Consider the following 16503-nt stretch of genomic DNA (forward strand, 5'->3'; position numbering starts at 1 on the left):
GAGTCTTAACGCTGTCAATCATCCTCTTGTACTCAATGCTAAATGAGCTATTGACAGACAAACTACTTACTGTTACAGGAAAACCGTTTATCCACTGCTAACTAGCCTTAGCATTCACAACAGATTCTGCATAGCACACACCAAGAGGACAAATATATATTTTTAATATAAATATATTTTATATAAAAAATAATTTTAAAAAAATATAAAAAGCAAGTACATTTTATATTTATATAAAACCTATTTTAATATAAATATACACTTATATTTATATAAAAATGTAGATATTTTAATAAAAATATGTTTTTATATTTATATATTCATAAAACCTTTATAAAAATAAGTGTTTTATATTTATAAAATATAAACTTTTTATATATTTATAAATATGGAAATATAATTTTTAAAAATATTTTTTATAAAAGTTACATCCTGCAGCTTTTTAAGAAATCACATCAAAGACTGGTTTCTTTGAAGAATACTGATTGTTTCATCTTTGATCATTTTATTCAGATTGAATCAGTTTTTAGATGAATTACACGTATGTGAGAACATGTTACTGATCCAGTGAATCAGCTGTGAACAGGCTGAACTTTGCTGGGCCAAACTTTGGCCTCAGCCTCCCCGTGTCCCAACGTTATGCTCCATATGCCGCAGATTCCCACACACAGCGTTTTGTTTTTCCTCAGCCTTGCCCCCGGGGTCTAAGGCTTCCTACAGACATCAGCGAGTGGAGCCAAGCTCGCTCCGGAGGTCCCCCGGGGGTCAAGGCCTGCATCGGAGCCCTCACCCCGCTCTGAGAGCGCCCTCTCAGCGAGGCCGGGGCCGGGGTCACGGGTCCCCTGATTTACGGCCGACTCTTTGTGGATTGGAGGCGGCCTGTAGCCTGACTGCTGCGCTGGCACAAAAACACCAGGGTTTCTGCTCTATGTGGAGGCAATTATCGTAATGATAATGAATGTCCGTATTAAACCTCTTTACACAAAACTCCTCTTTGCAATTTCAATAATAAGCAGGGAGGCGATCAGCGTTCGTAATGCCGCCTCCCAAACAAGAAGAAAACAAAAGCATCTCATCCTTACTGAACTGGACTGATCCTCTTACCTGTTTCACTTAATCCTGTTGTCTCTAATCCCGCTTTGGAAATGAGCCGCTACAGTAGTTACACAATCAGCCTTTCTGATCATGTGGAGATCTGAGGAAATGTATTTCTTGCAATTTCAGGCCTCCCCCCCCTTCTGTCTCCTCCTTTCTTCCCAGCTTTACCTGTCGCATGTCTTTCATCTCTTGTTGCCTCCTTTTCACTCTGCTGCTTTAGACCCATCTGTCCCCGCGCTGCTTTGTGCGCCACATTCCCTCAGGGCGCATCACGTGGTTTGGCAAGAAAGCACAAATAGCATCAATGGAGCCATGGCGGTCGTTGTTTAGGGTTATTGTGCGTCTTCCTGTCGCTGGACTGAATGAGGGAGCGACCGCTGAAGTGACATCAACAAAATCTCTGCAGATAAATAGTGAAGGGTTTAGTTTTTAACAATTTTTAGCTATGAAAATTAATGATCAGATCTTGTTTGGGCTTCAGGAACTAACAAAAAAAAAATGGCAGAATAAAAATTTAATCTGCATTCACACAAGTCTTGTTTAGTTCCCTTTAATCAAACTCTGGTTCCTTTGGACGCGAAAACCAAACTGATGATGACCAAAAATCAAACTCTCGTCCACCTAAATAAGCAGGACCCAAGAAGCGGGCAACAGTGCAGGGAATTCTGGGTAAATAGAACCAAAACATACGCTCTAGTTTTGTGCTAGCAGGAGAAATGCATCATGGTCGTTACCAACGACAACAGAGAAATCCTGCAACTGCTAAACATCTGATGCGACTCCATTTTCGTTTACATTTTGATAAGAAGTTAAGCTGAGCTCATGTCATCTTCAGAGGTTCCTGTGTTGTTTGCTTCAGTGGTTCTTGGTGCAGCACCCCCACAGGCAAGGAGGGGAACAAGTATTTCAATCAAGTTGGTTTGTTTGATACAGTGTGAAAGCGAATTCCAGCTGATAAAAATGTAACAAATGTTGGAATTTTGGTCCCCAATTGAAAGGAGTCTGCCAGGTATGAAAACACCTTTAGTTTTAGTGGGCAGTCTGCTTTTGAACGTAAAGTTTCTTCACTGTTAAGAGTTTAGGAACGTTTCTTTTACACCAATAAGAAAACATAAATTACACTGCTTGACCAAACAAATGTCAGAAAAGAATGTCACATACTAATATTCTGTTCGTCAGACATTTGCTTTGTTTACACCGTGTTCCAAATTATTATGCAAGTGATATTTTCTCAGATTTTCCTAAATGGTCAATGGTCATTCTTTGAATGTGCAGCATTAAATGGTCACATGTACTAAAATCAAAAGCTATTTCAATCAAAAACATCTTAACATATCGAGTTACATGTTAAGATAGGACCCCTTCTTTGATATCACCTGCACAATTCTTGCATCCATTGAACTTGTGAGTTTGTGGAAAGTTTCTGCTTGAATATCTCTGCAGGATGTCAGAAAACCTTCCCAGAGCTGCTGTTTTGATATGAACTGCATTCAGATCTTCTGCTTGAGGAAACTCCAAAGGTTCTCAATAGGGTTGAGGTCAGAGGTCAGAGGAAGATGGTGACCACACCATGAGTTTCTCCCCTTTTACGCCCATTGCAGCCAATGACACAGTGGTATTCCTTGCAGCATGAGATGGTGCATTGTCATGCATGAAGATGATTTTGCTACGGAAGGTACGGCTCTTCTTTTTGAACCATGAAAGAAAGTGATCAGTCAGAAAGTCCATATACTTTGCTGAGGTCATTTTCACATCTTCAAGGACTCTGAAAGGGCCGACCAATGATTCTCTCCCCATGATTTCGGCCCAAAGCATGACTCCACCACTTCCTTGCTGACGTCACAGCCATGTTGGGATGTGGTGGTCATCCACCAGTAATCCACTACTGCGTCCATCTGGACCATCCAGGGTTGCACAGCAGTAATCAGTGAGCAAGTCTGTTTGAAAATTAATCTTCGGCTGGGCCCACTGCGACCGTTTCTGCTTGTGAGCTCTGGTTAGGGGCCCAATAGTAGGTTCATGCACCGCAAGCCTCTGGAGGATCCTCCACCTTGAGGTTCCAGAGGCATCAGCAGCTACAAATACTTGTTTGCTGCTTTGTAAGAGCATTTTAACAGCTGCTCTCTTAATTCGATGAATTTGTCTAACAGAAACCTTCCTCATTCTGCCTTTATCTGTACAAACCCATCTTTGTTCTGAATCAGCCACAAATCTCTTCACAGTATGATGGTAACGCTTCAGTTTTTGTTAAATATCTAATGTTTTCATATCTTGTCATACGGCACTACGCTATCTGATGATTTTCGTCAGCAGAGAGATTCTTTCTCTTTCCCATATTGCTTGAAACCTGTGGCCTGCTTAATAATGTGGAACATCCTTCTTAAGTAGATTTCCTTTCATTGAGCTCATGAGACAAACTAATCAACCAGCTCTCTGAAATTATAGTGATTCAAAGAGCCCTGACACACAATACCATCTATAAATTTAATAGCACAACAAAAAATTTAATCTTTATGACACTTAAATCCAATTTGCATAATAATTTGGACACGGTGTACAGATGTCGTACATGCAAAACTAAAAACAGTGACATATAGTCAAGGATTCCTTAATCTGGTTTGTGGTTCGTTCACAAAGTTTCAATCCAAACTGAACACTGCAAAAACAAAAAATCCAAAGTATTTTTGGTCTAGTTTCAAGTGCAAATATCTTAGTACACTTGAAATAAGACAATTAATTCACAAGTATTTTCTAAGATATTTTCACCAAACCCTGAACAGAAATAGTTGGTAAGATCTTGTTTTTTTGCTGTGTTCGACCATCCCGCTTAAAATATCCCCAAACAACTCTGAGCTTTGTCGGATCAAACTGGGTCAGAATCTGTTTGCACCGCGTCTGCAGGCTCTGCAGCGACAAGGCCGCCAAAATGTTGGGCTCTGCGTAAGTGAGAAGTCTTCTGTGTTGGTCACCGCGGGGGGTCGACAAAAGAAAATGGGTTAGGCTGTTATTATCCTCGCTGCAGTCCATCACCGCCACCTCCCCCACGCCCCGGCTGCTTGTCCTCGCCATTATCTCGCCGGTGTGCTTGTGCCCCGCAAACGAAGTGCAATTAATGATCATTAGCTGCCCTGTCCTGCCTCGTCCTCATCAAAGCCCGGACTGCCTCGTCGTTGGGAGGACGGGGCCCGGCCGCGGCGCGGGGAGCACTCAGGCGTGCGCTGCACTCGATGGCCATTCTTTGCTCCAACAGGCCATTGAGCGCTCGGCGAGGAGGGGCTCGTTAACACCAGGCGCTCGTTAGAGACAGGATGACCGTCGCTGTGCCACACGCTGGACTGAAGAGGTCCGTCCCCAACACAATCGCTCCACTCTGCCTCTAATTATCCTCGTGGACCAGATTTCGTCACATTGCACGAAGGTGTGCTTCGACCGCTCCACGCCAACCCCAAACATCTCCACGCCCACTGTCCCCCAAATCAGTTTTATCCGTTAATGTGGCGGGATGTCTCCGTGTGCCGACGCATTGTCTGTCTGCGAGGCGGCTGTGAGCAACCACAATGAACTCAAAACACTTTAGCATCACTGGCTGGAAAACACGGGGTCGCCCGGGACAACCCGCCAAAAACATCCCGCCATGGCGTGACTCATATTTACAAACAAAACTTTTTACACCGTGCAAGTTGAAAGCACTCAGGGCCCGCAATTTAAAAATTACTGAATAATTTTATTCTGAATTCTCTTATTTTACATAATCAGCAACAAATCAAAGTGTATTTTTATTTTTAAAAAGTCCAAAAAAGGATCTCAAAGTTGTACAGTTTTCTAATTTCTTTTCAAGATATAAATTTTAGCTTATTTCCAACAACAAAATGTCAGCCATTGTAGTTACTGGGTGTGATTAAGTCTGACTTTTAGTACAAAGACCTTAAAATGAACCCAAAAAAAGAAAAACACTTGTTTTGCAGTATCTATAATTTTCTATTGAAGATATAAATCTGTTAGTTAAACTATCTAAACTATTCTTAAATTACATTCCGGGGGCCACATGAGACTTCTTTTAGGACCCCAAATGGCCCCCAGACCACACTTTGGTCAGCCCTGTGTTAAAGGACTTAATTTTCTCCCTTTTGTTTTAATTTTACACAAGTTTCCCAAAAATCTACAGATAATCCACAAACACATTGTAGCAACAGTTTTTCTATGTATTTAATTAAATTTGACTAAAACAAAGCTAAGAATATTCTATGATGGATAAAAGTTTGGTTTAATTTGTTTAATCTAACAACCAATAATAAAATACCTTCAGAAGCCACTGAATTTGTACAATAAGTTCCTCAAGTTCCTCCATCTTTGTTTCATCAGAAACCACGACTGTTTGGGTAGTTAATGCATCTTTAAAAAGTCTTAAATTAATTAATCTAAAATGAAAACCTTAAAATGTCATAAGAAAATGTCGTTGAATACATTAACCACAGGTCTTAAAAGTAATTTAGACAACCATATGCTGTGTAGTTTTGTTTTTTTTCTCTCTGGACTTTTTTGACAGACAAAAGTTTGAGTCACATGCTCTAAAACGTTTTCTTTCTTGTATGTTTTTGTTAGGTTTAGGGCTAGAGATTTTTAATCTCAGTGAGTTATTTTCCTGGTTCAATAAAAGATATATAAATACATAGATTATATTCTGACTTGAGGCAGTGCTGCTACTGCTAACAAACTGTTAATATACCTGTGCTAGCAAGTTAGCTAGCTTTATTGGGTCTATCATAGGGTAAGTGTTCATTTTTACAGATAAACATTACAAATAATTTCTAAATATTAATAAAAATATATTAGTTCCTCTGGCAGATTATTTTACCTAAATCAGTGTAACTAGCAAGTTTTTGTCAATATTAATAAATTCTTGACATAAAACAAGCTCCTACATTTTGCTGAAAAGTTGTAAGTTAGCTTTGTCTTATTTCAATTAATACTTGCAATAAAAACTAGACCAAAAATACTTGCTAAGATTTTGTGTTTTTGCAGTGTAGGATACAGAGGGAATGTATTATTCCTACTGCTTCTTACCAAGTTAGCTGGCTGTTTTGGGTTTATTGTGGGTAATTATACATTTTTACGGAAAAGAATTACAAAAAAAAACTCCTAATTTCTAAATATTAATAAAAAAGTATTAGGTCTTCTGGCAGATTATTTCACTTAAAACCGTGTAACTTGCACTTTTTCATCAATATTTATGACATATTGACTTAAAACAAGTTCTTATATCTTGCTGAAAAGTTGTACAAACATATTTGCTCTAAAAACTGGACCACAAATACTTGATACGGTTTTGTGTTTTTGCAGTGTTGGATACAGAGTGAATGTTGTGTAGTTTTTCTTCCTTCCCATCCATTTAAATCTGATTAATTTCTCTCCTTCCCAGTGAGTTTATGCGATCCCTCATCGACAACATGGATCTGCGCTCCCTTGAAGTGCGTCTCTTTAAAGCGAAGGTAAATCCTGACTCTCCACATGTTTGTTCTCTTGAATTTGTTTACACAAGACGCACTTAACGGCCTCGATGCAACGTCAGATTAACTCTTACAGCCCAAACATCACCTCCACGGTTCTGCAGGTATAATTGCAACGAAACAAACGTCCCGACTCTTTGAAGAGTGATCCGAAAGCATTGTTTTTTATTTTGTTCTGGAGAGCCACTCGGAACCTCATGCATAGAAATGAGGGAATCAAGCTGGAGAAAGGAAGAGGGGGCGTCTTTCCCTTTTCATAGATTAGCACGGCCTTAATCTCATTAAAGTGCCCAGCAGTGAGCATGCCGTCCACTCCGCCCCGGCCTGTAATCAGCCCGATACACACGGCTCATCCACCCGAGATGAGCCGTGTGTATCGGGCTGAGCCAATACCAGCTGGCTGGTATTGGTGAGGAAGTAGCGGCAGGCAGGACATGAAAGCCTGTGGGTGTGGAAAACTGAGCCAGGTAGGGAGGCTTTGTAATTACAGAGCTGTTAGGAATAGGGTTGTTAACTGGAGAGGCTGCTGGGGGGAGCAGGGCTAATTGCCAGAAGGGTTGTTCCTCCGGTTCCCTCCCTCTGCTCTGCAATTATTACCTAGACTGCATTAACTGTGCAAACAGGTGCGCCCAAATAGGACTGTGGTAATCTGAGGCTGCGCCACACAAAATCACACACACATATTCCCACATAAACACAAACAGGTTCCTGAAAGTTGACCTGCCATGCAAATTTCATACTTTTGTACGTTTAGTTGCGTTTCTACTGCTACTAAATACAGCCCTAACAATTAAAAACAAAAAACACCCAACTGTTTTTCGGTGTCTGGAAAATCAGCCATTACAAAAACCTGCGGAATGTAAAGGCACTGCCCGTCACCTAGCAACCACAGAGAAGCCCAGCCCGTTACCTAGCAACCCAAGCGGAACTCCAGCAAATAAAGTTTTTTGGTCAAATTCAAAAACACTTTATTGTTCCCAAAGGAAATTAAATGTTGTTGTAACTCATTAAGTCAGATTCTTCAAAGAGTTATTGAAGATGGTGATGGCTGTTGGCAGGAAAGATCTCCTGTAGCAGTCTGTACTGCACCGAATCTGAAGAAGCCTCTGACTGAAGATGCTCTGCCTTCCCAAGACAGTCTTGTGAAGAGGATGGTCAGGGTTGCCCATAATTTTCCTGATCATCTCCAGAGGTTCCACAGTCGTGCCCAGAACAGAACCTGCCTTCTTTATCAGGCTGTTGAGCTGATTTTACTGCTGCATAATGGCTACTGGAAAAGGCAAGTGTTTTGTTAACTTACCATCTAGAAACCAATTGCTGCATTCTTGTTGGGCAGGAGGTTCCACTTCTGCTTTTCAAAGACGTGCGGTTGGATATTTACGCATTTGCTTGCAGCTATCTTCACGTTCGAATGTAAACGTTGAGTTGGGGGCGTGGCCAGCAGCAGCTTATCTAGATTTAAAGTGACAAGACACCCTAAAGCAGCTCATTCTGGGTGGAGCTGACCAAACTAAAACCTCATTATTTAAAAATTATTTTGTGCAAAAAAAAAATTTATGAACACAAAATCTTACCAAGTATTTTTGGTCTAATATTTTAGTACACTTGAAATAAGACAAAATTAACTTTTCAGCAAGATATAGGAGTTTGTTTTAAGTCAATAATTCCCTAATATTGTTAATAAAGTGCTAGTCACATTGGCAGATTATAGCTAGATTTTTCAAGTGGTCAGCATGCTACTGGTAGCCCATATGCTAACGTTAGCATTTTAGCTAATTTAGATATAAAACTGAAACTTAGCTTCCTAAAACAGAATCAATGTTAGTCAATATGCTAGTGATAACCCAAACGTTGCTTGCAAAATTTTTAGGTTTATTTATAAGTTAAATGATCCTATACCTGACTGAAAAATTACTTTGAAAATTAATTTCGTCTTATTTCAAATGTATTAAGATATTTGCTCTAGAAAAAAGATTTTAAAAAATACTTGGTAAGATTTTTGTGTTTTTGCAGTGTAATGCTCAAACACATATCCTGACCTGGTAAAGGAAGTTAATGGCTCCAGGATCTTTCTGGTTTCTTCTGAATCTGTTATCCTGGCCTCTGCAGCAGCTCTTCCTGTTCCTCCTGGAGGATCAGCGCGACGTCTCCGGAGCTCAGTGGGGCTTCATCAGCGGCGAGCAGCTGCTTCTGGAGCTGAAGGCCGGCGGCATCCACCTGGAGCAGGAGGCGGCCATCAGGCTGGAGCTGGAGCGCGTTCCCCCGCTGGACCTGCTGGACTTCCTGGCCTACCTGCCCCTCTTCATGCTCATCCACCAATCAGTGATCGCCAACCCGCTCGAGGAGTCCGGCCGCTGCTGAGCTCTGCAGCGACGTGTCGGACCTCAGGGGTCAGAAGATTGGTAGAATAACATATTAAAGGGAATAAATTACCATATTACTGCTCTGTAATGATGAAAAACTGTTACAGCAGTAAAGTAACACTTTATTGGAAGAGGTGTTCGTAAGACTGACATGATAGTATTAAACATGAAGGAGTTTTCATGAATGTTTGACTGCTGTCACTCAGTAAATAATGATATTTTTAAAACATAGTTGCATTAAAACTTGCATTTAAGTTTCATTAAAAGTGTCAACTCTGTATTATTTGTAAAATAATTACACTTTTAAACCCAAATTTTATTATAACTTGCATTTAAAGTGCACTAAAAGTGTCAACTTTGCATTATTTAGTAAGAAATTAACCTTTTAAAATAAAGTTGCATTTAAACTTGTAATAAAGTTTTATTAAAAGTGTAAACTTTGAAATATGGTAAAAAAAATTACACTTTTAAAAGCGAAATTGTATTTAAACTTTAAAGTCCATTAGTGTTGTCAATTTTACATTATTCTTTAAGTAATTACACTTTTAAAACAAAGTTGCATTAAAATTTGCATTACAATTTTCTTAAAGTGTCAACTTTGCATTATTTGGTAAATAATGACACTTTTAAAGCCAAAATTTCATTAAAACTTTGCAGAAGTAGAGTTTGACGTAATGGGTTAAAAGTAAAATCTCAGATTTGTTTTTATGTTGAACGCCATGTCTATACATCTTAAGTTTTTACTGCCAGACCAGAACTTCGACACTATCGACGATTATAAAAAGTTAAAATAACTCCTTCATCCTAGAGTTTTTCCACATATTACCAGTCATGCAGTAACAGAGCACCAACTGCAATCTCTGCTTGAGAACTGAATTTGTAAACACTGCCACTGCCTATAAAGACGTTTTAATGTTATAAATCCAACCGTCCAGTCTCCATCTTGCCACTCATTTTTTGTATGTCCTTCCATTCATAAACTGTTATCTTGTAACGGTAAGTTGTTTCTCCATCATTAGTACATTCAGCGAGTACTTTAGCTTGATTGACAGCAGTAAGACCCGCCTCGTGGCTCTAATTGGTTGTTTTTGGTTAGAGCGGTGCATCTCTCCAGGACTTCCAGCCTAATGAAAAACTGTCATGACATAATGTCAGTTTTAGCAAATATGAAACTTTTTTAAAATAAAACTTCACCTTTAATATGGATGAAAAAAGTCTAGTTGCCAGCTGAACAAAACATTTAAGCTTATAATTTGGAAAAATGTCTCATTCCATTGTATTTCACTTTGCTGTAAGTGACGCTATTTGCTCACACGCAGGTGTTATTACCAATCATCGGGCAACTTCTGAAAGCAATTTGTTGCACTCAGAGAAAAAAGTGCACGCCGCACTTTTCAGTTTTTTAATTGTAAAAATGGTTTGAATCATGTATAACTTTCTTTCTGCTTCAGAACTGTAAGCCTCTTTGTGTTGGTTTTCACATACAATTCAAATGAAATATATAAATGTTTGTGGTTGTAATGTGACAAAATACGAAAAAGTTCCCTGGTTATCAATATATTGATTGGAAATTATAACTAGTGCTTTTTCCATCAATATTAAGAAATTATCGACTTAAAACAAGTTCTTATTTCTGGCTGTAAAGTTATAGTTCTGTCTTCTTTCAAATGTACCAAGATGTTTGCTCTAAAACCACAAAAACACGTTTGTATTTTGGAAATCAGTTTCACAGAAACCTTTTCCTCTCCTTCCAGGTGGCGGCTGCCTGTGTGTTCAGCGGCATGCTGCTGCTGTCAGGAGGCACACGCCGTCAGTCAGTTCAGCTCCGTGTCTCCACTCGGAGCCCATTCACTCATTACGGCGGACACGCGTCCCGGCGCAGCCTCCGCCCTACCTGTCAAACTCAGTTGTCCCGAAGCGCGCAGACCACCTCACAACCCGCTGCGTGTCCCGCTCACGCCGCCTCCAGCTGCGGATTTAAGGCGACATTCTTCCCTTCTTTACGCGTCTGATGTCGGAGTTTAGCTGGAATTGTCCGGTTGTTGCGTAATTGGATGATTTAAGTTGCGTAAAAGCTCTTTTGGCGTGCTGCATTATCCGGTTTTTTTTTTCTTCTTCTTTTATCTAAAAAGTGCTTCCAGTGATTCAGATGCGGTGCGTAAAAACAAAAGATAAAGATGGACAATAAGAGTTGTTCAGGAAAGAACTGAAAATAATAAAAATGTGCGTAATCCTACCAATCACGGTAAATACTTTATTTCGCTTTACTCATCGCAAAACCTTTACCCACGCTCCAAAAAAAACTTTACAATCTGTGCGTAAAATGTCCTTTATTTCTAAATAAGATGTGTAATTCCTCTATTTGAACCATTTCTCCTTAGTTTTCTTGAAGTTACTCACTTATTGATCCATTAATTAGTGCATTTTGACCATTTCTTCCCATAACTCCCAAAGGGTTGTGCGTAAATACTTTGCGTAAAAGTTTGTTTCTCACTGGGTTTTTTTATGTTTGTTTTCACCACTTTTACTCACTTAATGTTGGCCTAAACTTGGTCTATTATAGGCACAAAAAAATAAGCATTCACGTTTAATAAAAGGTGCATAAAGTTAACAGAAGAGTAAGTGTTGATCCCTTAAAGGTTAAAAATATAATTTCTGTTATTTTCCTTCGTTGCTTTTATATCATTTCCACTCTGCTCTCCATAGCAAACATCAAGAAAAAAAGAAAAAGACATTGAAAGAAATTCAGTAAATCTCTTTATTTTTGGACTAAATCGTAGAAAATATGGTTATAAAGAATTATTCAACATCTGCTTGTGAATAGAAGATAAAGAGCTGGCAGTATAATGCATGGCTATTGCACTCTTTTTTTTGGACAATAGCTGCATACGTTTGATCATTGTGACATGATATAATGCAATAACATGGTTCTGCTATTAAATAAGACACATTGGTGCTATATAATAAAAACATCGGAGTGTCAAACTCCTGCTGGAGACCTCGTGAACACAAGAGCCAGAGAATAATAGACTACAGGTCTACGTTGGCAGGAGGTATTAGAAATAACTTCGCAATAGACAAAATATATACAAAAAGGATGTGTACAAAACATCTATAAATCTCTTACATACAAAAATATCTTAATATATTCCCAAAAAAAGCGTCTGATATAGAATTTAATAGAATAAATCCGCAACCTGGAAGCATTTGAACTGAATTCAGCTTCGGAGAGGTTTAACAAAAAAGGGTCGGTGTGATTGGATTAGCATAGATGAGGAGCGGCATTTTAAATAATGTTTTGTTTTCTGGACAGCATGAATTCACGTTAGCATCTCTTTTTGTTGTGTTTTTCCCACTTTGTCTCCTTTTAACCCTGAGTCTTTAATCAGTCTTTAGGATTAAAACAGCGCGCCTTGTTCTCCGGGACCATCCCAAGCGCCGGACAACAAAACTCAGACGAGTTGATCCAGAATTCTGTGAAAAAACAAAACAAAGCAATTAGATCAAAATTCGACAAAAGTTTCTGAAGGTTGTAGAAAACAACTGCGTCGTCTTACCTTGGAGATGCTCAGAACCAGTTGGTGAAGTCCAGCAGCTCCTGCTCCTCCGGACTCAGCGGGTCGTAGGAGCCTTCATCCGACGAGTAGGAGGACACGGGTGACCCGGCCATGGAGTTCATGTCCGCGGAGTAACCCTGCGACATGCCGGGCGACAGCACGCCGGCCTGGAAGGCGGCGCTCACCGCGTCGTGCTCGTCCAGCAGCTGCTGCAGGGCGCGGATGTACTCCACCGCGGAGCGCAGCGTCTCCACTTTGCTCATCTTCTTGTTGGCGGCTCCGTTGGGGACGTGCTCACGCAGCGTGGCGAAGCCGTTGTTCACCAGCTTCACCCGGTTGCGCTCGCGCTCGTTCCTGCGGGCCACCGCGTGCGGCTGCTGCTGCGGGAGCGTGTAGCCGAAGCCCGCGAAGTTCAGCCGCCGCTTGCAGCGCAGCAGCTCCGGTGAGGAGGAGCGCTGCCGCTTCGGCTGCCTGGACTTCCCGCTGCACTGACTGCTACTGCTGCAGCTGCTGCTGGGGCTCAGCTGGATGCTCTGCGCCGAAAAGTAACACGCGGTGGGAACCAGCTGCTGCTGGCTGACGTTAATTTCCATTTTGGCTGTAATGTCCATCTCCGGAAAGTAACTTTTAAGTCTCGAGGCGGTGCGTCCCGCTCGTGCCGTTCACGTGTTTCGACCGCACTTGTTCCGGTGGGGGCAGTCCGCCTCTCAGCGCTGAAATGTGTCCTGGAAGACAGACTCCACTGCTTTTCAATGCGCTTGGATGAGAGCTGGCCACGCCCACTGGTCGCGTGGATACACCTTGGGCTCCTGCGTCGGGTACCGGTGCGTCGCGCGCGTCAGACGCGTGCCACTTGAAGCGCTAAACAAACAGAGCGCGGAGAGGAGGTGAGCGGATGGAAACCTCTTTACAATAACAGTTTGTCCTGAATGCCAGACTTCTTTCGGTTTCTCAGCAAGCTTGTAATGTTCCAAATATTTGGAAAAAAGTAAAAAAACTAACAAAAGCTGAAATTAAGATATTTCCGTTAACTGAAATAAACAAAAACGGTAATTAGTTACAACTATAGTGCGTTTATAAAACTGACGAAAACATGCTTAAATCAAAGGTATAATATCATTTGGTTTTGTGTATATTATTAGCATTTGAATTGATGTGAAATTGATTTTTTTTTTCTAGAACAAGCAGTTTACGTCAGTTGTCATCAATTGACGGCACTCTTGGCGACACTTACGCTGGTCCGCAAAATGGCGACGGTAAAAGTTGGGATAAAACTCCAATGTCTGTTGGTTGTTCAACAATAAATGAATACAATTTTTTAAAATATTGTCTTTTGTTGAATGTATATCAATAGAAAGTTGTGTGAAAGAAAAAAATCCACAAGGAAAACAGGACGACTGCAAAGTTTTAGAAGAAAAGGTCAGCAGAATGACTCACCAAGAACTGAGTGCATTTCAAAACTTTACAGGCCCATATTTCTGTACCAAAAAGTTACTTTTTTATTGATCTTGCTACCAAGTTTAGAACCTAAATTTTAGTGTAAATCATCAAAATTAACAGAAACAAATGCATCAGTTGTATCACTGTACGTGTAATAGAGCTATAAAAGATGTGATTTTCAAATTTTCATTTGAATTAATTAAGATTTTCTAGTGAAAGCCAGATGTGATAAAATGTCAACCAATCAGGCTGTGGTCGCACATGCTTGATGAATAAATTACTTAAATTTACTATGAATATCATGTGATCAGCCAATTTATGTAATTTTTTATTGGGTGAAGAACTTTAAAACTAACTGGAAAGAGTCATCATGGATGGTTTAAAGGTTCTGCTTATATACAAATATAAAAAACTGCCAGTTGATTCACTGGATTTTACATGGTGCATAAAAATAACAACACTAGTAGTGATAAAATACTTTAACACAACAATCAAACTGTTAAGATCTTAAAGGAATCCAATCAGATTTGCTTGTATCTTTGTGAGATTTGATCTTGATTATAATAGTTTGCAAAATAATAGCGAAGCAAATTGAAAAACAGACAGTGACAGGTCACTGTTTTTCAATGTGGGCCGCCAGAGGGCGCTGTGGGGGCCTCGGTAAGTTGGTGAGAAAGAAATTTAATTCCACACATTTTTTAATCTTAAACTTTTCATCATAATTTTTGTTTTCTGTTATTGAAATAATATATTTAAATGTTATTTCTGGTGCTCATTCTTTGATTGGCAGCCTGTAAAATGACTGGACTTACTACGTTTTAAATACTTATGTGAACATTAAAATGTTTATTTACATTTTAAAGTAAAAAATGTCTTTTAAATTTACTATGAATAAAAAATCTTGAGATCGTAAATTCAACTCAAACTTGATTACGTTTCCAGGTTGTTCTTGGAGGAACTTTTAACTTCTCTAGCACCACCTGCTGGTGGCCTTGAACAGCGACGTATTTCGCTTATACTTCGGGCTGGAAGATGAGCAAGGGGATTTGTTTATCAAAACATATCTCACCTATATGAGCTATAAGTTAGCTCTATTGCTAGCCATTTAGCATTTACGCTAGCATTAGCATTTTAGCTAATTAAGCCTTTTAAATTTTTTATTTTTTTGTCATCCAAAATGGAGGACGTTAATGTAGATCAACATACTAGTTTGTCTGAGAGCAGCTGCTGCAGCACATCTTTTTATTTCCCCGACGCGGCTCATTTGAGGCTCTATTGTGCGTCGGAGGCCAAATTTTCCACTGTGATTGGAGCGCATCGTGATGGGGAGCGCCGAGGCGCAGAGAATCCAGAGCTTTGTGGCTGATTGGACACACCCGATGCGGTTGCAGCGCAGGCTGATTATTGTGGCTCTGAGATGCGGAGAAACAGGATAAAAACGCGCGCAATTTCAGTTATATGGTACTACTTCTACTTCTTGTTGAGTGGGATTGTAAAATTGCGCACATTTTCTGTTGGCGGTGGCATTCAGGATCAATTGAGCGACCCCCACTCCTGTGCGCCCCACCTATATACTTTATTTTCTTCCCTCCTCCTCTTCCTCCCCTTTTGGCGCAGCAAGAGAGTTTAGCAAAAGAGGCGTGGGTTCTTTTCAGCGTCCCCTTCCCCATCTCCATGCTTTCTGAAACCTATCCATGCCCCCTTGTCTGCCTGCTTCCAGGGTCCAATTAGCGCTTTGTGCGGACTTTGCGGGTCTTCCAGAAGCTGGGAGGGCGCGCTTCACTTGGAGGGGCTTTCCAGTCAAAGCTGAGTGTAATAATTATTATGACATCTGGGCGCCCGGGTTCCCATTTCACCACTTTCCGTGATTTTACGCTTTTGTGAGATGCGTGCACTGTCCGGGAGGATAATAAAAACAAAACAGAAAAATAATATAAGCACCAAAACTAATTTGTGAGGGATGAAGGGATTACACTCTCATTTGTTTCTCATCAAAACATTTTTTTAGCCCATAAGAAAACCTGGCGAGCCAGTATATATTATATTTTTACTATATTTTTAATGACCTAATTATGAGTCCGACACATTTTCACTGTTTTATTCGTGCTTTTGCATATATAAAATTAATATATAAATACAAGTTGACGGTTTAGGCAACAACTTCTGCTCGAAAACGTGTTTTCTCCTGTCCATGTTAAGTTGTAATGAAACATCGCCCTCTAGCGGACGTCAGTATTTGCACTCCGGTCAGATATTTACATACACGAGTCATTATGGACTTTTAAAGACGCCGATGAACATTTCTCTTTAATAGGGTTGGGTTGCCATGCAGAACCTAAATATGGCGTAGGGACTAGATAGAAAGATGGAGGGATAGATAGAGTAAAAACAATAAAGACCAAAATAAAAAAATAAAGTGTATTGCGTTTCAGTGCGTTTGCATATTGTGACCACTAGATGTCTTCATTTCAACTTAAATATTAAGACGTTGATCTGTCTGTTTTGCACGGTGTTTTTTTAACGTAACGAGTAATTTTA

The 16503-nt window shown here is 40.1% G+C and overlaps 2 protein-coding genes across 4 annotated transcripts in view; one reads left to right on the forward strand and one right to left on the reverse strand.

Moving 5' to 3' along the window:
• Positions 1-9234, forward strand: part of LOC114160688 (histone-lysine N-methyltransferase 2D) — a 69190-nt gene extending 59956 nt beyond the window's left edge. For 2 of the 3 annotated variants that reach the window (XM_028043390.1, XM_028043389.1), the window contains 2 exons: positions 6518-6587; positions 8715-9234. In XM_028043390.1, coding sequence (XP_027899191.1) covers positions 6518-6587; positions 8715-8966 — 322 coding nt within the window. In that variant the 3' untranslated portion in view covers positions 8967-9234. Of the gene's footprint in view, positions 1-689; positions 1436-6517; positions 6588-8714 lie in introns of those variants that run through there. The other variant, XM_028043391.1, reaches the window with a different exon arrangement.
• Positions 9235-11712: 2478 nt separating this feature from the next.
• Positions 11713-13769, reverse strand: ascl1a (achaete-scute family bHLH transcription factor 1a). The gene is made up of 2 exons (XM_028043396.1): positions 12526-13769; positions 11713-12442 (listed from the first exon to the last, which is right to left on the reverse strand). The coding sequence occupies exon 1, from the start codon at positions 13134-13136 to the stop codon at positions 12537-12539; it is 600 nt and encodes a 199-aa protein (XP_027899197.1). The 5' UTR covers positions 13137-13769; the 3' UTR covers positions 11713-12442; positions 12526-12536.
• Positions 13770-16503: the final 2734 nt, after the last annotated feature.

This window comes from Xiphophorus couchianus, chromosome 17 (assembly GCF_001444195.1).
Source record: "Xiphophorus couchianus chromosome 17, X_couchianus-1.0, whole genome shotgun sequence".
Classification (NCBI taxonomy): Eukaryota; Metazoa; Chordata; class Actinopteri; order Cyprinodontiformes; family Poeciliidae; genus Xiphophorus; species Xiphophorus couchianus.

Excerpts from the sequence above, each read along its gene's own strand:
- ascl1a (XM_028043396.1), bottom strand. The coding sequence starts at position 13,136 with ATGGACATTACAGCCAAAATGGAAATTAACGTCAGCCAGCAGCAGCTG.